This window comes from Pezoporus occidentalis, unplaced genomic scaffold (assembly GCF_034315485.1).
Source record: "Pezoporus occidentalis ecotype Australia unplaced genomic scaffold, CSIRO_AGI_Poc_V1 ctg81, whole genome shotgun sequence".
Lineage (NCBI taxonomy): Eukaryota > Metazoa > Chordata > Aves > Psittaciformes > Psittacidae > Pezoporus > Pezoporus occidentalis.
This window is the reverse complement of record NW_026916170.1, coordinates 8482965-8504631: the sequence shown is the minus strand read 5'-3', so window position 1 is coordinate 8504631 and position 21667 is coordinate 8482965. Positions and strand designations below refer to the sequence as shown.

At 37.8% G+C, this 21667-nt stretch overlaps 1 protein-coding gene across 4 annotated transcripts in view; it reads left to right on the top strand.

Annotated features, from left to right (window-relative positions):
- The window catches only part of RPS6KA3 (ribosomal protein S6 kinase A3), a 78727-nt gene that overhangs the window by 10835 nt on the left and 46225 nt on the right, over window positions 1–21667 (top strand). For 3 of the 4 annotated variants that reach the window (XM_062603805.1, XM_062603803.1, XM_062603802.1), the window contains exon 2: window positions 1305–1361. In XM_062603805.1, the coding sequence (XP_062459789.1) occupies window positions 1332–1361 (30 nt within the window). In that variant the 5' untranslated portion in view covers window positions 1305–1331. Of the gene's footprint in view, window positions 1–1304; window positions 1362–13575; window positions 13728–21667 lie in introns of those variants that run through there. The other variant, XM_062603804.1, reaches the window with a different exon arrangement.

The following is a 21667-nucleotide window of genomic DNA, read 5'->3' as shown; positions in this document are numbered from 1 at the left end:
ATCCAGCTGCATCTTTTAGCAAGAAAATTGCTCAGGAGAAAACTTGGTAGAGAGCTGGTAATCATCTGAGATGAAACATTCACTGTGCTTGCAATATTTGAAAATTAGAATTCATAGTGGTTAGGATTTAATCTGTCACTTCATATAAAAGATTGACCTTCATCCATGTGCAAGCTGGGAGACTGTATTACTCAGAAGTTGTTACAGAAAGATGCTAGGAAAGTTCCACACAAGAAGTCTGCTGAAAAGCTGAACTGTGGGAAGGGAGGTATAGAATGAAGCTAAAGTCTCTGAGCAGCTTTTATTCACTTTCTAACATCTAGAAAATATCTATCCATACATGCATGCAACTTTGTTTTAAGTAAATTAAGCTCTGAAAAATAGATAAATTAGGCTTTGTGTTCAGTAGGGGAAAAAATGCACAAATGAATTTAAGTTGTGCTACCAGTGTTAATGGAAAATATTATGATTTTTAATAGTTTCTTATTTGTTTTTAAAATCATATTGAATTCATGTCAAGCTTTAGGAGATGACTAAGAAGGTGATACCCTGTACTATAACTTAGGAAATAGATATTTTTCCTTACAACTTGGTAATATTCATGCTTGTTGTGTAAGCAAGGTTGTTCTCTAAGTCTTTCTGGGAAAACTGTCACTTAAAGGTTGTTGAAGTATAATATCACTGACAAAGAAAAGAAAGCATTTGTTGACCAACAGGATATTTAAGATTTTTTTAAATCTTTATGGCAAATTTCAAATTTAAAAGGCTACTTCTCTACATGGCTTGTTAGAATGCGTCTTAGATACAGAAAGTAGTAAACGATGGTTAGTAAAATTAGTATTGCATTCAAAGTTTTTATAAGGCTATACCATAGTTATTAATTTTCTTGAAGTAGTCATGGTAGAGTAAGGGCTGACTTGCTACATAAGCTCTTGCTCATAGAAAGAACCTGTTTATTTGTTCTTTGTTGTGGCTTTTTGCTGTTCAGCCTTCATCAGGTTTAACTCTTTTGCAGAAGTTATAGTAGTGGAAAATAATGTCTAGCTGTGTAGTAGCATCTCAAATGCCGGATTGTTTTGTATATTCTTACTGTGACTTTATGTAGTTTGATAATACGTGAGGATCAGAGCAAGACTGGCATTGCATGCCAGCAGTATGTGTTTACATTCAATTACTTTTTTATAGAACATGGCAAAGAGAACACTTGATCATGTGCAGTAGCATGCTGTGAAAGCACATATCTGATACATTTATTTCTGTACTTGGATTCATTTCTAGTAACTTGCTGTGTCTGGTTTTTACAGAACGGACAGCAAATTGTGGATGAGCCAATGGGAGAAGATGATATCAACCCACAAACTGTGAGTAAAAGGTGGTTGTTAATAAGATACATAGCACAGTGTTGTAGCACACTGGTATTAATTTACAGGCCTTTTGCCACTAATATTTGTTGTTTAGGTTTACTAGATGTGAGGTGCAATTTAGGATTCTGTTAGTTTTCAGGGAGATTCTTTCTCACTCTCTTGTCTGGTTCAATATCCTACTGTTTGTTCTGATGAATTTTTTATGCTTTCCCTAGTATTTTTGTATGACATAAGCTCTCCGTAATATTTTTATTACAATATTTTGTAATATTATTTCTTATGGAAAGCACAAAGCTGAATGTGGTGGAACTTGTAATGGAGTTGGTGAGTGAGATTATTTCATAGTAAGATGTGGCTAGTTAAAGCATTTCTGAATACAAAGGAAGGTTGAGCTCCTTTTAGCAAACCTTGAAAACAAGTAGTTCTTTTTTTACTGTCCACTTTTCCTAGTGACAGTGAGCAAAGCACTTCCACTGGCTTCTGGCAGTTTTATTACTGCATAGGTGAAAATATTTTACATCTATGAGTTCCAGAGTATGCTTTATTAATAGTTAAGGTTTCCGTTGTGGTCGTGTCACAACAAATGATTCTCTCGTGGTTAAATTCCACACAGATTCCATTGCAGATGCATGTGTACTTATTGTTTGAAATATGATTCTTGCAGCATGTCAGTGTACACCTTAGCTTTTCTGTTTCTGTTTTGATGTGCAAGATGTAACAGTAGCTATCACCTTTGTTTTTCCATACTGTTGTAAGATTTCTTGGCAGTATCTGTCTGTGCCCTTTAATTGTTAGCATTAGTCATTTCATATTTTCCTTATTGATCTATGTAAAACTAGATTATTTGCATAATAAATCTTCATTATCCTGGAAGATTCTTTCTATTCCCTTTCTCTATAGAACTAAAAATGCTAAGGTAGAGGTTTAAGTCCTCTTCCTGGGCTTCTGGTTGAAAAGTTTAGATGTGTCACTTCAGAGTGCATTCAAGAATAGCAAAGCTAGTCCATGGAGGCCCAGGGGTTTCTTAAGTCCTGTTGATGTGCACTCCAGCTTTCTCTTGTGATGATAATTTAGCTAAATCAGAGTGGAAGAGACCTTCTGTTCATTGGTTCAGACCTGAAGCAGCCGGGGACTTCAGAAGTGTTTGCATGGAGATAACTCAAGGTGATAGCTCTAAGTATCAACTTTGATGGTGACCTCAGACCTGTCCCAAGCCTGAGATAAGATGCTAAATGCTGAAACATGCTTTGTGAAGTTTTCATAGTGATGCAGTAGCCAAAAGGAGAGGCTGAACTACTAATATAGATCTGTGTTTGCTGTAAATCAGATCTGGACAGTAAGCATTGGAGACCTCTCAACTAATGCACTGTGAAGCACACATAGGAGTACAGTGGTCATTTTGACCTTGACCTAGCAAATAAACACAAAAAAATGAGTATCCCTTTTTTCTTTCTTCACGTAACATCTCCACTCTAAAAGCTCATACTTCATATTCCTTCTGCTTTCAGCTTTCAGTAGTCTTTCAGGGGTAAGTCAAAGGTGAGGAAGGACTCTGAAACTGTAGTTTCCATTGCTGCTGTTATTGAGAGGCATTAATCAAAGGAATTCTTAACCTAGGCTTCTTGAAAATAGTGGTTGCTGCTAAAGAGAAGATCACAGGAAAGTCCATCGATAATTTCTTCACGTTCCTTATCTTCATGTCAAACTTGCAGTTTACAAATTTCATAATGTGAAGATACCAGGGAGTTCAGGATTCTTACTGCTATGCCAGTGACTTTTTCTCAGATGTGGAGGCAGCTTCAGTGTTTACCTGTGGTTTTGCATCAGAATGCTAGTTGACTGATAAGACTAGTGATAAATGGCCTTACCAATAAAATAGAATTTTTGGAATTCCATATTTGGTTGGAATTCAGGATTCTATGCTGGTATTGCATATTGTGCAAACTTCAGCTTGTGATTAGATGGTCAAAGCTGTTTACATATATGTAACATGGATATAACTGAAACACAATTGCAGTTTCTGCTGAAGTTGGGGACAGAGCCAGTTTAGAAAAACATCGAATCAACCAGGTTGGAAAATACCTTTAAGATTATCAAGTCCACCTGTTCCCCCAGGACTGGCAAGATCACCAGTAAACCATGTCAATAAAGGCCTAATCTACACAGTTTTTGAACACTTACAGGGACAGTTATTTCACCACTTCCCTGGGCAGCTTGTTCCAATACTTGATCACCCTCTATGTGAAGATTTTCCTAATATCCAGTCTAAACCTCCCCTGGCACAGCTTGAGGCCATTACCTCTTGTCCTGTCACTTGGAAGAAGCAATCAACGACCTCCTTGGTGGAGTTACCTTTTCTGTGCTTGTCTTCAAAAATACCAATAACAGATGTAGCACTTGAGCTGATAGGAAAAATAGGAGATGAAAAGCCTGCACTACATAACTACTTTTGGTTCCTCCTGGTGCTCTGGTACCTTAACACAGTATGAATAAACAAAGCAAGTGCTGACAAATGACTCTAAAGTAGTGCAGTGTTAAAGAGTAAGAAAAGAAAAATACTTGTGTGGCGCTGTGGCCCGTGGATGTTCATGCTGGAGTACTCTGCTCCTGAAGAACTGACCTCTGTGAAAGGGCCTATGCTGGAGCAGTTCTTGAAGAACTGTAGCTCGCGAGGCAGACCCACGCTGGAGCAGGGGAAGCTGTGAGGAAGAAACAGCAGTGTTACAAACTGACTTCACTGCCCATTCCCCAGCCTATCTGTAATGCTGGGGTGGGAGGAGGTAAAAGAATAGCGTATGAAGGAGAAGGGGAGGGTGGAGAGAAAGTTGGGTTTAGTTTGTTGTTGTTTCTCACTATCATATTCTATTTTTAATTGACAATAAATTAAATGAATTTTTCCCCAAGTTGAGACCGTTTTGCCCGTGACAGTAACTGGTGAGTGATTTCCCTGTTACGAGCTTTTCTTCACCTTATTTTCTTCTACTTGGTTAAGATTGTTTTAGCTTTTTAATGCCTTCGACCAGTATTTTAGGAACGGAACTTACTTTGCATTTATTTCTAGGCTGTACTGAGTAAAAGGTTGCTAATAGTGATAAATTTTTTTTTAAACAAAGTTACTATGGCTGCTCAGTCAGTTACACCTGAAAGCTTGCCTTTGGTGTCTGTTGCCTAATAAAATACTACTTCATAGAATCATAGAATAGTTAAGTTTGGAAAGGACCTTAAGATCATCTAGTTCCAACCCCCCGCCCCCTCCCCCCCCCGCTGTGGGCAGGGGTGCCTCACACTAAACCATGTCACCCGAGGCTCTGTCCAACCTGGCCTGGAACACTTCCAGGGATAGAGCATTCACAACTTCCTTGGGCAACCCATTCCAATGCCTCACCACCCTTACAATAAAGAACTTCCTCCTTATCTGCATGAACTTCATCTGGGATATGATATTCTTTCAGTGTTTTATATCTATCTTGGTGCAAGATAAAGACGAATTTTAAATTACCACTGAAACTCACTTAAGTTCTTCTGTTTGACTTTGAACTTAAGGGGAATTAGAGCACTACGTGGTCACTGATTTAGGAAATTTCTCAGCTGTAACTGAGGACAGCAGAGTGAACAGGCCTAGCATGTGGTATCACATTGGGTAAGAAGACAAAATATTTTGGTAGGCGTGTAAGGTATGCAAGTGTAGGGTAGAGAGTTGCCATTGTTCTGTGGAGGTAGAAAAAGGTGAAAACTTTAAATACTACATCCTTCTGTAGTATTGTATATGTGGATAATGCAAATCAGTTAAGAAATTTGAAATAAATATTGAAGCTTGACATAGTCCTGTCTACATAGGAACTCGCTATAGTAGTCTGTGTATCAAAAGATATATTTCATTTTATTACATCCCTGTTCTTTTGGTCAAAAATAAAGTTAATTGACAGGAGAGTCTGAGTTGTATACACCTTTGGTTCAAATTCAGTAGTTTTTATTAAGTAAAGCAGGAGCTATTATGGTACATACCCCTTTCTGATGTGTCCAAGATCCTGTATGCTTCAAAGTTTTGCTCCTCTTAAAAAAAGGTAGCATTCAGTATTCTAGTTTTATTACTATCTGACTTTGTTTTTTTTATGACTTCATGTATCTCGTAAATGATCTGAGTATAGCATGAAATAAATGTAATAACAAGTAAACAACTGGCTGAAGGTAGATCTAATGTGAAAGTTTAAGTGAACATTACTGAAAGAGGGGAAGCTATTTAAAGCCTTTGCTACCTTTCTCAGTCTTGTGCTGTCTGCCATTGCTTTCTATATCTCTATGTCCATAGAAATTGAGTAAATCAACTGAGAAAATTGTTTTAAGCTCTCACAATCATGGTGCATGCTTTACTACTACATAAAGCTAACCAGAAACTACAGCTAGTCCAGCAAATAACTTCCCATTTTGTATGTATGTGAAGAGCATACAGTGTGTGCTGTGTTCTTGTTACACTCTGTTATCTGGATTCAGTTTAGCTGTTAAGACGCTTACTACATCAGGTGTATTACCATTGCACTCTACTAGCTTAAGCATAAGTATTAAACAAAAGTATTAGGTTCCAGGAGTTTGTGAAAAGTTGTTTTCAGTAATACTTTGTCAGTTGCAGAAAAAACTTGGGCATATTTATTTTTGGTAACCTGCAAGACTGAAGATTACTTTTTTTAGTACAGGCAGGAGTATTTCAAGCGCAAACAACTGTGATGAAAAAGTAAACCCTCTCTCCAGTGGAGGTAGTTGCATGATATTGTTGCACTTGTGTGCTTTGCTAAAACTTTAAACAAAACCCTACTTTTAAATAAGCAGAATTAAAGCATACGTAGAATTAAATAGAACCAAAGCAAAAAGCAGTATATTAAAATATGATCTGGATGATGAAAAACTGTCATTCTCTTACTAAAATTATGTAAGATCACCCAAGACTGTAGTCAGAGGCTAGTCAAAAGGTGTAGTGTAAGAAATGCTTGCAAAGAAAAGTTAGTAGTTAAAAATATATTATTGCATTTATTTTTCTCTAGTAGAATTCAAATAAAGCAACTGTTTGCAGTCAGGAGAGATGAAAATTATGATCTTTGTCCCGCCAATCAGTGTTTTAATAGAAGAGCTTATAAGAAAAGTGGGATCTTGGAGAAGTCTTTAAGATACATTAAAAACCAATTTGAAGCACGTGGGCAATATAGTCTCTTTGTGGAAGCACTGAACTTGATCAGTCAGTAGTAATAATGTTGAGAGTCTATATTATATTATGCATGTATACTGTACAATTTATCATGAATCCCTAAAACATTGGTCAGCCTGGAGATTGGGCACAGAGGTGTCAAGATAAGGACAGGGAGAGCATCCTCTCATTACTCAGGCAATAATACTAAACTCAGAATAATCTGGGGTAATCTCGTTTGTTTTGTCACCATCCATGAAAATAACAGGTAAGAATGTTAAAATGAAGTAATTCAGAAAAAGAGGTATTAAACTGACAAATACTTAAAATTTGAGAGACTCATTTTCAGTTTCATCTCAATTTTAGTATTATATCATTGTACTGGTGTGAACTCTTAGTTTCAAAAACTTTGTTTGCGTTTTGGCAGGTTGAAGCACTGTTTCAGGACTGCTCCAAACTCTTGTTGGATATTGCTGTTGGGGTGCTCAGTAATAGTTTCCAGTTACAGGAATAATCATGCATATTACCATGACAATCAACATTCCTGATGATTCTTTTGATATGTCTTCCTTTTGCTGGTATAGCCTTTATATACATTTGTATACATTTCAATTCTCTGTTTGCATATTTCTGTCAGTTTTTGGATTTAAATTCTTAGCTCCTGTGGTAGAGCATAGCTAGAGTTTCTTTAATATTACAGAAATGTTTGGGTTCACAAATATCCTTAGACTGTTTGGGATTTCACATTTTTTACAGACTGATCCTTAATTTTACCTGAGACAGCTATATGTATAGCTTATCAGAAGTAAAATGGTGACGATTTAATGTCATGATGTATACAGCCAACTTATTCTTTCGCATGACTTACACATTCTTGAATGTGTAATTAGTGTCTGTTTATATGCAAATCAGACTGAGAAGGATTTCTTTAAAGCCATAGCAATGCAATTGTTTGAAACCAAAATACTACGTAATTGGGTATACCACTATGTTCCTTGTTGTATAGTAAGTTGTAGTTTCTGTTAAAGCTAGGTGATAACCTGGCCATATGATGAGTCGGTGTCCGCTGTGTAGTGGAGTGAAGGAAACAATACAAATACTAAACTCAGATTTGAAGGTCCATAATTCTTACATTCTTTTTAATGTATCCTGTTAAATATACTTAAATATACATATGCATGTATTTCATTGTATTTTACATTCCAATAACTTGATTCTTGAACAAGTAAATTTCTCATTTACATCTGTAGAACTTGAATCTGCTTATTCCCTTCTCAGTGCCTGGATTTTCTGTTATTAAAGGCAGTATACCTTTTTCCCCCTCTAATTAATGAAACTGAAAGTTCATTGTCTTCCAAAGGACTGTGCTGTGCTGCGCTGTGGGTGAATTTTGCTAGAAACAGTGAAGTGCATGCATCTTACCTGTGTAAGAACAGACTTAGTGGTCTTCTCATAAGAAGTTACAGAGTCATTGTGACCAGTGCAAAGTTTTTAGTCTGATAAATTATCTGTTAGATACCAAACCCATATAAAGAAGGCAACCTCTGGAATATTTTTTATTTTTTTTCCCCCAGGATGTGATCAGGTGTTTAGGAAGGGTTATAGCAAAACTCTTTTTACTGATGTCTTCTAATGGATTTTGAGTGGCTTATTTTGTACTTAGTGTTTTAGGTGCAGTGTTCCTCCTGGATCTTGGTCAGAAAATTGAGTAATTTGAGAGTATAAGCAACATTTGAAGTCAAGCTGCTTTCTTGTTACATGAAAACAGATGGGAGCCCTGAAAAGCCTGTAAACTAACAGATGGAAGCTGCCACACCCCCTCATTAATAGAGTATTGCTGCTTTAGCTATACAAACATTTATTATGAAGAGAAATTTATTATGCAGCTTCTGAAAACTCAAAAAAGTAGCCCTCTTCCTCAGCTGTTGAACTTCATCAAATGAGTGCTTTTCAGTCCTTCTGTGTACTCCATTTTCGTGTTTTCCAGATAATTGAAGGCAATCTGTACTATAGAGCCTTGCTTGCCTAGCAGCCAACAGGCTTAATTTGCATTATTACACTTCTTGGCCTGAGGGTATTGGAAGATTATGGAATGAGATGAAATGCTTCAACTTTTTTTAAGCATGTGTAAAAGTGTGCAACCCACTGTGGCGTGCACAGTTTATTCAATAAAACCTATGGATTCCCACATATCCTGTACTGCCTTGAGAGTTCCTCCAGCATCTTTCAGTTCTCACGGTGGAGGCTGTAAGCTCCATTCTCTTCAAATGTCTGCACAGCAAATCTGATGACACTTTCTCTTCATTTTTGTAACTTCAGAGCATTGATATATGTATTTTTTGTACTAGAGGGGAAGTGGATTGTGCAAGTGGAGTTCTGCAACTAAGAACTGTCACTGGCAGGCATATCAAATTCCTTTTGTTACAGAGACAGTTGTGGTGTGTGATAAACATGTATAATACAAATCCTTTTCAAAGACTTCAAGGTAAGGGGAACAATTTGCTGGAGCAATTTGTTCTTGTTATCACAGATTTCCCTGTTGGGGACTGCTGCCCTCTAACCTGTCTCTTCCTCATACGAAGGAATATTTAAAAGGGCAAGCTCTCTTCTCAGAGATTCTCAAAATGAATTATGTAGCATATATCTTAATGTTTCTGATTGGCTGGTAGTGCTCTTTGGGAACCATGCCACCTCTATTCTCCCAGAACATAAGAAATTTCTTCCACCTGCTGCGGACCCATGCTAGTCATAGGAGAACTATTGTTGTGCAATAACCCCACTGACCCCTGAGCACTGTGCTTTGTATTTTGCTAGGAGGTCACATAAAAGGTTTTGGAGAGCAGTAGTCAGTAACTGTATGAATGTTGCAGTTGAAATGTTTTATTCCTGTCACCCTTACCAGATAGAGCGTATCTGCAGCAGAATACGCTCATATAACCTTACAGCCACAGGGGAAGAAAATGGTTATTTACCCACAGCATCTTTTCATCTTTAAACAACATTGTAGTTAGTTTAGGTCTTACCACTTAGCCTCTATTTCTGCTTTTAGCTGTCCTTGCTACCATGGAGTTTAATTTAGTGACTCAGAGATTGCTGCTCACTCTGTTTTTAGTGCACTCATACATGCTGTTGACAAAGTAAGCAAGAGAGCTTAAATGGTCTATCATTTATTTATTTAAATTTGGGTTAAGTCTTCAAAGTGTAAACAACTATATTGCTGTTAAACTGCAATTCTTGAGATGTTTCAGGGGGATGTATCTGGAGGTTTATTTTTTCTCTGCATTTATAGAATCATAGAATCACAGAATAATTACAGTTGGAAAGGACCTTAAGATCATCTAGTTCCAACCCCCCTGCTGTGGGCAGGGACACCTCCCACAAAACCATGCCACCCAAGGCTCTGTCCAACCTAGCCTTGAACACCGCCAGGGATAGAGCATTCACAACTTCCCTGGGCAACCCGTTTCAGTGCCTCACCACCCTAACAAGAAAGAATTTCTTCCTTATATCCAGTCTAAACTTCCCTGTTTAAGTTTGAACTGATTACCATTGTCCTATCACTACAGTCCCTAGTGAAGAGTCCCTCTCCAGCATCCGTGTAGACCCCCTTCAGATACTGGAAGGCTGCTATGAGGTCTGCACGCAGCCTTCTCTTCTCCAGGCTGAACAGCCCCAACTTCCTCAGCCTGTCTTCATATGGCAGGTGCTCCAGTCCCCTGATCATCCTCGTGGCCCTTCTCTGGACTTGTTCCAACAGTTCCATGTTCTTTTTATGTTGAGGACACCAGAACTGCACACAATACTCCAAGTGAGGTCTCATGAGAGCAGAGTAAAGGGGCAGGATCACCTCCTTGGACCTGCTGGTCACGCTCCTCTTGATGCAGCCCAGGATGCGGTTGGCTTTCTGGGCTGCAAGCGCACACTGAAGCTGGCTCATTTTTATTTTCTCATCGACCAGTCTCCCACAGCATCCTCACAGCTAAATTGAGGAAGTGTGGACTGGATGATCAGGTAGTGAGGTGGACTGTGAACTGGCTGAAGGAGAGAAGCCAGAGAGTTGTAGTCTATGGGGCTGAGTCTAGTTGGAGGCCTGTATCTAGTGGAGTGCCTCAAGGGTCAGTACTGGGACCAGTATTTGATATATTCATCAACGATTTAGATGAGGGAATTGAGTGTACTATCAGCAAGTTTGCTGATGACACTAAGCTGGGAGGAGTGGCTGACACGCCAGAAGGCTGTGCTGCCATCCAGCGAGACCTGGACAGGCTGGAGAGTTGGGCAGGGAGTAACTTGATGAAATATAACAAGGGAAAGTGTAGAGTCCTGCATCTGGGCAGGAACAACCCCAGGTTCCAGTATAGGTTGGGAAGCGACCTGTTAGCAGTGTAGGGGAGAGGGACCTGGGGGTCCTAGTGGACGACAGGATGACCATGAGCCAACACTGTGTCCTTGTGGCTAAGAAGGCCAATGGCATCCTGGGGTGTATTAGAAGGGGGGTGGTTAGTAGGTCGAGAGAGGTCCTCCTTCCCCTCTACTCTGCCCTGGTGAGACCGCATCTGGAATATTGTGTTCAGTTCTGGGCCCCTCAGTTCAAGAAGGACAGGGGGCTGCTGGATAGAGTCCAGCGAAGGGCAACAAAGATGATTAAGGGAGTGGAGCATCTCCCTTATGAGGAAAGACTGAGGGAGCTGGGTCTCTATAGTTTGGAGAAGAGGAGACTGAGGGGTGACCTTATAAGTGTCTATAAATATATAAAGGGGGAGTGTCACGAGGATGGAGCCAGGCTCTACTCAGTGGCAAACAATGATAGGACAAGGGGTGATGGGTACAAACTGGAACACAAGAGGTTCCACTTAAACTTGAGAAGAAACTTCTTCTCAGTGAGGGTGACGGAACACTGGAACAGGCTGCCCAGGGAGGTTGTGGAGTCTCCTTCCCTGGAGACATTCAAAACCCACCTGGACACATTCCTGTGTAACATTATCTAGGTGTTCCTGCTCTGGCAGGGGGATTGGACTAGATGATCTTTCGAGGTCCCTTCCAATCTCTAGCATACTGTGATACTGTGACCAACACCCCCAAGTCCTTCTGCACAGGGCTGCTCTGAATCTCTTCTCTGCCCAGCCTGTAGCTGTGCCTGGGATTGCTCCAACCCAGGTGTAGGACCTTGCACTTGGCATGGTTAAACTTCATGAGGTTGGCACCAGCCCACCTCACAAGTGTGTCAAGGTTCCTCTGGATGGCATTCCTTCCTTCCAGCATATCAACCGAACCACATAGCTTGTTGTCATCAGCATACTGGCTGGGGGCGCACTCAATCCCACTGTCCATGTCAGCGACAAAGATTTTGAACAAGACCGGTCCCAACACTGATCCCTGAGGGACACCACTCGTTACTGGTCTCCAGCTGGACATTGAGCCATTGACCACAACTCTTTGCATGCAGCCATCCAGCCAGTTCTTTATCCACCGAGTGGTCCACCTATCAAATTGATGTCTCTCCAATTTAGAGACAAAGATACCATGTGGGACAGTGTCAAATGCTTTGCACAAGTCCAGGTAGATGGCTTCAACTGCTCTACCCTTGTCCATCAGTTCCGTAGCCCCATCATAGAAGGCCACCAAATTGGTCAGGCAGGATTTCCCCTTAGTGAAGCCATGCTGGCTGTCACCAAGCACCTTGTTTTTCGTTTGCCTTAGCATGCCTTCCAGGAGAATCTGCTCCAAGTTTTTGCCAGGCACAGAGGTGAGACTGACTGGTCTGTAGTTTCCTGGGTCTTTGCTCACACTGGGAAGACATGTAATCCAGGTTTTAAAAGCAAAGTTAGAAACTGATACTGTATGCAGCCAGGATGTGGCAGAGATAGAAGCAACATGTTTTGTCACTTTAATAAATTACTGGCTTTGTCTTCTGAAGAGGAATTAAAATCTGAAAACACCCATAGTATTCCAGGTATGTGTTGGAACCCAATCAAGTGATGTAGTTTGGAGGGTTATCTCTTTTAGCTTCTTATGCAGGAAGAAGCACTGTATTTTGCTGCACTTTGGTACAGAGTCACTAAATGGAATCACCTGGATCTGTTTGTAGCTGAGTACTTCTATATACCTTAGACTAAATATTGTTACTTGCCTTTATTTATTCTTTGAAGAAAAACCTTTTTGCTCCATATTCTAATAGTGCATGCACTGTGTAATTCAGTGGTTTTAGTCAGTATCAAAAAAGCTAGAGACACTGTTAATATTCAGAAAAATGCCCTATGTACTAAATCTAAAGAGAGATCAAATAAACTTCATCTCTAGCTGTTTGAAGTAATGAGACTGAATTCTCGTTCTTATAAACATTTGAAGTTGGTTTGTTTTCATTTTTAAACATTGAATGAAAGCTTATGTATGTTTATTACTTTAAGACATTTTTTGCTCTGTACAAGCAACATAATATTGACGTCTAAGTCAGATATTGGAGCTGGATGATCCAATTCAAATAGTTTCTACAGTCTGTCTTGGCCTAAGCCCTCTAACATCTGTATAGCATTTTCTATGTGCAGTATTTCAAAGGGCTATGAACAGGGTCAGTTGGTCCTCCAACAACATTAGTAAATAAAAAATAGTTATTAAGCATACACATACTGCATTCTCTGCATTGAAGTCTAAAAAATTGTGATATTTTATTTTGTGAAATAAAAATTAATAAAAATACAGTTATCATGTTTAGGACTTAAAATCGTTGCTATTCTGATTAAGTAGTGAGATGATGCATAGTAGCATGATTTCTGAAATAGATGTTCATGGTTTTTGTTCTTTTCTGGGAACCAAGAATAACTTACTCTCTGCAGCAGCATGTTGCTATCAGTCAAGCTGCTCTGAGTTTCCTGTGATGATCTGTACAGCATCAGCAACATGAATACCACTGCTGCCCAGTTTAAATTTACCACAGGCAGGGGGAAGAATCAATCTGTTTTCTTTCTTTTTTTTTTTTTTTTTTTTTATTTCCCTTCTCTCTCCCCACCCCCCAACTGTGTCTGACTTGCCTGACAGGAAATTTTCTAATTGCCGGAACAGCTGGTCACAGCAAAAACGTCAGGATTGGTCTTCCCTCTTAGACTTATGATCGCTCAGTCAGAAAATCTAGACATCATGGTTTCTTAGTCATGTTTAAGTTTCTGGCTCTACGTGCTCGTTCTGTTCGGGTGAGCATAGTTTCTTATTTAAAAGAATAAGGGGGAAAAGGGGACATTTTATTTTAATTAAGCTTCTAATTTCAAGGCAGTTGTAGTCTTTTGCTGCTTTGGGATCAGTACTGTTTGAATACAAATCCTTTTGTATTTTCTTAAAAAAAGGCTTGTATTGTGCTCACGTTTTGTACTTGTTTTTGGGGTACCTGTTGATAATTTTGCCTGGTTGGGAAATGTTTGCCTGTATGTAAATACTTGTTAAACTTACTTTGTTTTTTCCTCCAGAAGTATATGATCTTAGCTGTATGTTTTCTCACTGAGTCTATTGTCATTAAAAATGTTTAAATTTTTAAAAGTAATACTTAGTGGTTATTTTAATAGTTACATTTTCATGTAGTGCTTTAAAGTGTGAAGTATGGTTATATGTGAAGTGGCAGTTAAAATAACTCAAGCTCATTGATATTTTAAATATACTTCTGAAAATGGTGCTAGGAATTGCGACACCCTTGCTTGCTAATGTTATTGTTATTTCAGCTTTTAAATAATAATTTAGTCATAGCAGACATTTAATTTGTATAATTTGTCTTGTTGTTGAGCATAAATTTAAACATAAAAGGGTTTTCTGAAGTTGAGGAAAAAACTCTATTTGAGAAATGTGTTATCCTGAGCACTGTTTGTGAACTGTTCAGCAACACATGTAAACATGCAGCAATATGTGATAAAGCATTTGATTGTTAAAACTTAGGTCACTTTTCATGTTTCCCCTCTTGTAAGTCTGCAAGTACTTTTCAGTGAGGGGAATTGAAAAAAAAACAAAAAACAAAAGGCACACCTAACCCCCCAGACCCCTTTCTGTTGTATTGTCTTAACATCTTAAGTAAAGCAGGTCAGGTAATTTATAAAGAAAAGGGGTAGTAATTTAACACCTACTAGCCTATGCACTGGTTTAAACTTTGCAATATATGTTAGAAAATGAAATTTAATTTGCTTGCTGTAACTGAAACACTGAAACAAGACATATATGTAAAACATAGAATGTAATGTTCATTGTATACAGTGTTTTTTTAATGTAAACCTTGTTAAATAAACATTTATCAGCTCATAGTCCTGAATTAGAGTTCTTTTCCACAGGCAATATGAAAGGAGTATCTTAGAATTTTCTGATTTAAAAAAAAAAAAAAGATATATTGTTTTATCTACCTGTGGCAGCTTGATTATGTTAACATTCCGTTGATTTTAAAATGCTACACAGTGCAGACTGAACTAAGGGGTTTGACCCATATAAAGGTTAGAGTATATTTAGGCTATTATCTCAGTCAAACAGGAATCATGTCTTCCATAGATAAGTGCTGATTATGTTCATGGATTCTTTAAAAAATATGTGATTTTTTTATTTTTTTATTTTAAACTGCAATGGTCTGAAATGTTAGTGCTTACAAGGTAGGAACAAAACTTACATTGAAGTTACTGGGAAATGAAGGTTCCATCAAATGAGTATTTTTTTCTAAGGCTGACATGCAGTTTAGTTCATAAGATAATTTTGTTGTGTTTGATCAAGAGAGAGCTGCGATACAAATCTGCTTTTGGTGACCAACACTGAGGTTTTACATGGTAACAGAAATTCCTCAGCTTTACCTGCTAAACAGCCTACTGCTCACAGTTCTTTATAGAGTCCTACTTATGGCTGGGCCTTTGTGTTTTCATTCTGAGGAGGGAAAGCATCTTCAGAATTATCCTCCCAGTTTGGCCAGCTATGTTTATCCAAAGGGCCTCATCCATCCTTTGAGTTGTTGCTCTGGGACAGGACTTGCTCTTCAAACTACTCTCTGCTTCATCCGTAACACCAAATGAATAGGAGGAGTTTGGCTGTGGTAACCAGGTCTGCAATTTTCGTTATGTGAGTTGGCTACCTGGAATAAATGTGGACATAGACATCCTTCTAGATCTTAAAACTGTTGTAGTAGAAATCCAGGAATGGGAAAGTGTAGAAAGTCTAGAAAGTAAGGAACAAATACATAAATACAGTGATTTTTCTTTATTATCTCCACACCTTATTTTTCTCTTAGAGACTTAACAATTTAAGAATAAAAAAGAAAACCTGAAACTAAACATTTGAAAATGGTTTGCTTTTAGGAAATCTTGTATTCTGTCAGGTGAAACAATAGATTCTGTCTGCAACAAGTAATTTGATGTCAGTTGAAAGTGCTTCTTTTAAAAAGATGGAAAAACTTACAAAGACATAAATTACGGAAGTCTGTATTTCTGACTTCAAATGTCCACGTTAATTACAGCTTACTTCTGCTGTAGTCTTGTTTTTCTTTGGTACTAGTATAAAAGAGACAACATAAACAGAATATCCTTAAGTCAGCTTGACTTAATTTTATGCATGGCAGTGCTTGTATTAGAATAATTGCTACTTCAAAAGCAGCGTTTTTAATCAGCTTTATAGAACAATTGTTTGTGTACAAATCATTAGTCCTATTAAGTGACTCAAATTGAATATTAGTCAAAGATATGGGGAATGTTGTGGGGCTTTTTCATTCCATGGTTTAGCTCACTAACATTGCTTACTGAAGTAATGGGGGGTTGTGAAATGTTTGTTGGACATAAAATTGATTTTTTTAAAGGCAGCTTTGAATTTAAAGGTAGGAGTATAATGAGTATAGAACATAAGAATACATCTAGAATGTCCAAGACTTTAAAAAATACCTACACTGGTGCACTCTTCACGTTTTTAATTCCCATTTTTACCTTAATAAAGATTTCCATAAGCCCTAATGCAGAAGGTAAAAGTAATCAGTTTTCATTTTGCTGGCTCTTTTTTACTTTAAAAAGCATAGCTCATAGGGGTTTTATTTCTTCAGGTAACACTGAAAATTCATCCTATACTCATAACAAGCTGGGAAAGTAAAAATGTATCTAAGAGACTTCCTGACTCAAGGGAGGGGAGGAAAAGGAAATTATGTATATGAGTTGGGGAACTGTGCCAACATTGAGTCATCCTTTTAAAATCACTTCATATCCAGTAAGTTTACTGTCTTTACAGGACATAACTGCTTTATGTAACTTCAGCACCAACATTTAATATCATAGTCAGTTTTTCAAAAATGGTTTCTATTTGATTACAGGAATCAACGTTATTCTGCCTGTGACTGAAAAATGTTTTGCCTAATACTTGCAAATATTTTGCAGTGTCTAGCAGAGCCCTGATCAGTACAATGAAGGCTAACAAAGTAGTAAAAGGAAACCTGCAGCTGTGGCTGGAGCAGTGTTAAGTAACTTGCCTGGGAATCCATTTTTCTAGTTTCAGCCTTATCTTGTACGTGTGTCTCAAGAGCAAACATTTGTCTAGAGGAAGCAAAATGTTCCTGAAAGATATTGAGAGGGGTGAAAACAAAGCTGCTACTTCCGTAATGAAAATGGAAAAATCTAGGTAGCTATGTACCTAATATTAACAAATGAAAACTGATAAAAGCAGTATTCTTACTGCTGCTCAACTTTCATGTGGAAAATAAGATTGCAATTGATCTTTACTAATTGGATTTTTTTTTTTTTGAAAGTTGTGTGGTCAGTAGCATAAACTGATACCACAGTGAGTTTGTCAGAAAAATTAAAATTGATTAATTGAAGTTGAACAGTATTACAGGGAAGTACTCTACAAACTGTCCTGTACACTGATAAAAATGACTATTACCTGTATTAGAGGAAAAGGTTTGCACTTTAATACTGTTGGGATATCTGTATATTTATTTCAGTAACTCAGTACTAAAATTTATTTTAGGGCTGTCATCTTATCTTGAAAAACGGCTAATGTGTAAGGGAGTATTCACCAGCACTGGCAAGATAGATCTGACTTAGTTGTTGTGATTAAAACTAGCAGAAAGATCTATTTTTTTATCCCTCTCTCTCTTTCTGGTTCCTGACTGTATAGAAGTTGAAAATCCAGAATTGTGAACTTACTTAGTGGTGATTGTGGCTGTTTCTCATATTTAAATTATCACTATACAAAATAAATATAAAACAGATTTTAATCCTGTTTAAAAATCTTTAAACAGAAAATTGTCATGAAACAGTTCCTGGAAGAGTTTCTAGTGGGATCCAACCAACATTTTTTTATGTATTAATTGTGTCCTTCCACAAGGAGTGTTAAAAATACCAATATGGGCACAGTTAAATGCCGAACTGTATATTAGGAACAAAGTATCTTGGACAATATGGGGAAGTGACTTTACTTGGGTAGGGCAGCAACTCTGAAAGGACTAGCAGTATGACTGAACGCTCACAGTCAGTGCCTTGGCAACTGCAGTCACTGCAGGTCAAGGGAGGAAGATTGTGGATAGTAGTATGGGGCTATTGCTCTATCAGTCCATTAATGCTTTGTCTAGCAGGGACTTGGACTTCCAAAATAACATTAAAAATCAAGTATTAAAAATAAAAAAACTATTCTGAGAAGACCTTACAAGAATAGGAGCTCGAAGGTCACTTTACACCAAAAAACCTGAACAAACTCTTACTTATTGTAACGGACAAGTTAACTCATAATTTATGTCTGTAAGTAACTATATGTAGAAGATGCTTCTGATTGTACCTTCTTAACTCTGTAAAGAGCAGAACAAAATTAATGGATGAAGGTGAAACCTGGGTAATGTTGGAACCAGGAATATCAGTAATAAAATTAATTCCTTCAGTAGTTACTTAACCTGGCTAAGATATTAGATTTTGATTATCCATGAGATTAAAATTTGTTAATCTGTTTGTCTAACATTTGCCTTAAGTCAAAGTCTTAAATCATAGAATCATAGAATAGTAAGGGTTGAAAAGGACCTTAAGATCCAGGGGGGTTCTGACCACCCTGCCATGGACAGGGACACGTCCCATTAAAATCAATTTTTACAGTTTATGGTCAGCATGTCAACTGTGTTTGCTGTCCAGGAAGGACTTTTTGGAGCATAGGACCAGCCTAACAATTTGTTGGAAATCCCACGTTTCTCCACGAGTTTTGATGAATTCAATTTGTGTATAGACATGTCTGTCCTAGTCATCTGTGCCTCTTAATAGAAAAATGCGGTTTATTTAAAATCCCTACTGAGAGGCAACAAGTTGTTTCTCAAGTCCAAAAACAAGCATACTATGGTATTTTCTTGTCCAGAAATCATGTTGTACAATTAAGAGGGTTTATTTAAAATGAATGTGGAGGATAGTGTTCTTGCTGCTTTTTTATGTCAGTTATTTCATCACTTCCAGGAGATTTTCACCTACATTTAGGTAGTACTTCATTTTGTGGCAAAGTGACCCATGCAAGTTGTTTTGCAGTCAGTTCTGTCCCTTTTATTAACAGAATACGGATGTTGTGTGTTATCTTTAATATCCCCTTCCTGATGCAAAGGTTTCAAGATAGGTTATAGTTATTTATCATGTATTTCACTTAAGAACTTCTGGGACTTTCTAAATCCATACATGAACTTTTTTAGAAAGAGAATTTTCTCATCTGTTTCTGAAATTGTTGAAGCTTCCTGGTGAAATGTGGTTATAATGGAGCCATTTATTCTGTCATCAAACAAGAACATCCATTTTCCACAACAGCAGGCATTAGTGTAATCAAAAATGTAATGCCAATCCTTTTGAAGTATTTTAGCATGTTAAAAATAGAATGTTCTTTCAGAAAGCCTTAATCTATAGGTACTAATAGCAGATACTGCGCATACAAATTTGCTTTTGATATTATTGAAAATAAGCTGCCAGTTGTTATTCTGTGCATAGTTGAGCACAAATATTTTTTTTTTTTTTTTTAAACCCACACTGTTGTTATCAAATAAAACCTTCCTGGCATGTTGTGCGTGTGTATCTCTGTTAGAGATCTTACCTTTGGATATCTTGGTTTTGGTTAACTTTGTGTTTCATCTGATTTTTGTTTAATTTCAGTGAGGCTGACAGCAGAGATGGTGCAGTCAGTATTTCTTTTCAGGGTGGGTCTAGTTTACTTTCAGAGTCAACATGCTATTTGACCTGAATGCTTTGGATATCTGAAGTTATAAATGTTTTGTTGTGTTTTTTCTTACCTTTCCAATTCTAAGTCACTTCATGACTATGCCCGTTAAATGTCACTCATGTATAGGAACAATTTAAATATACATTCCATTATTACTATTTCTGTAAAACTTTATTTTTTAGATAACTGCTCTTTTCCCCTTTGGTATAATCTATACATACCGTAATTCTAACTTACACATACAGTATATTGAAGAGTGTGTACTCAGATCTTTGTCACTCATTGTGAAGCTGATGAACTAGTTGCTCTTTTGTTAACAGTTATCTAAAATATGTTATCATAAAGACTTAAGTGTTTAAAATATTTTTACTTATATTCACATTATTAGAGTACCCAGAAAAGGAGGAATCTGTCTTCCAGGGCTACCTTTCATAAGTAAACATTCCATACATGACTTAACCAACTTACTCTTTGATGTTCTGCTTAAGTCAATTCACATCTAATTCTTACACATCTTTGAAAGTAAGGTAACATTCTTCCCAAATTTCCCCTTTCTGTCCCAGTGTTTTGGAATTTCTTTGTCTAGCACTTCTCATTGTGATGTTCACGCTTTGCTTATGTGTTTATTCAAATACCTGAATTTGAGAATTTTAGATGTGGCAGGACCGCTGTGGTGTTTGGACGTGTTAATTTTCCTTATTCTGGATGGCCTTCCTCTTCCTGATATTAGTGTCCTGGGTTCAGCAGTAGCAGTCATTTTTCTCCTTCTTGGTAGCTGGTGCAGTGCTGTGTTTTGACTTTCGGCCTGGGAACAGAGCTGATAGCGATGTTTTGGTTTGGCCAAGGACTTTGTGAGCCTCATGCTCTGCCAGGGAGGAGGGAAGCCAGGAGGAAGCAGAGACAGGACACCTGTCCCAAACTGACCAAAGAAGTATTCCATACCGCAGCACGTCATGCCCAGGATGTAACTGGGAGTTAGCCAGAAGGGCTGGGGGACTGCAGGGTTGGAGGAGGTATCGGTCAGAGCTTGGTCGGGCTGGGGGGGGCAAGTTATCGGTTGGCTGGTGCTGAGGTGTTGTATTCTCTTCCCTTGTTATTTCCTTTATCGTTATTGGTGGTAGCAGTAGTGATCTGTGTTATACCTTAGTTACTGAACTGTTCTTATCTCAACCTGTGGGAGTTGCATTCTTTTCGATTCTCCTCTCCATCCCTCCGGGAGTAGGGGGAGGGAAAGAAGGGGGGGTGTGTGAGTGGACGAGTTACCTGACTGGGTTTAAACCACGACAATTAGTAAGCACATAAATATGATCTTGTGCCATCTATTTAGATGATCCTGAACATTTTTCCGTGTGGATTATTTTGTCGGTGTCAGAGCACAGAGTTAAACTTTTTTTAGTATTATTATTCTAGTCTTTGGTTGGTTGTTTCTCTGTCCTCTGTATATAAAATTTGTAGACTAAGAATAATTATATGTTTTTTTGAGGTGCTACTTAAATTCTGGCAATTCTCCTAGTATATGGGAGATATACTAGGATATATCAGAGATACATCGGTTTACTAGCCCCAGACTGGCTTTGTGGTTGTCCCTAGTACATACCGCTTAAAAAAAAAAAACGTTCTGAGGTAAACACATTTCTGTAAAGCAAGCAAAGTGCTATGCCATCAAGCTCTGCATGCGCCATTTCTTTATACATAGAATCATTTTCAGATCACCTACTGAAAATTCAGAAATCTGAAGGATAAATGAATGGATTCTATATATATATAAACTCACATTTTTCTCTTGCTTTTCTGAGCTTTTTCCTTACTACGGAGAAATGCTTACCTGGTGAGGCTCTTCTACTTCTGCTTCCTTAAGTGTTTGAAGTCCAGTTTCCTTTTAATACATTATCTAGTTGTTCCTGTAATAAGATCTCAGAAACAAATACAAGTATTTTATGTTACAGCAGAGTTTGTCTTGAATTAA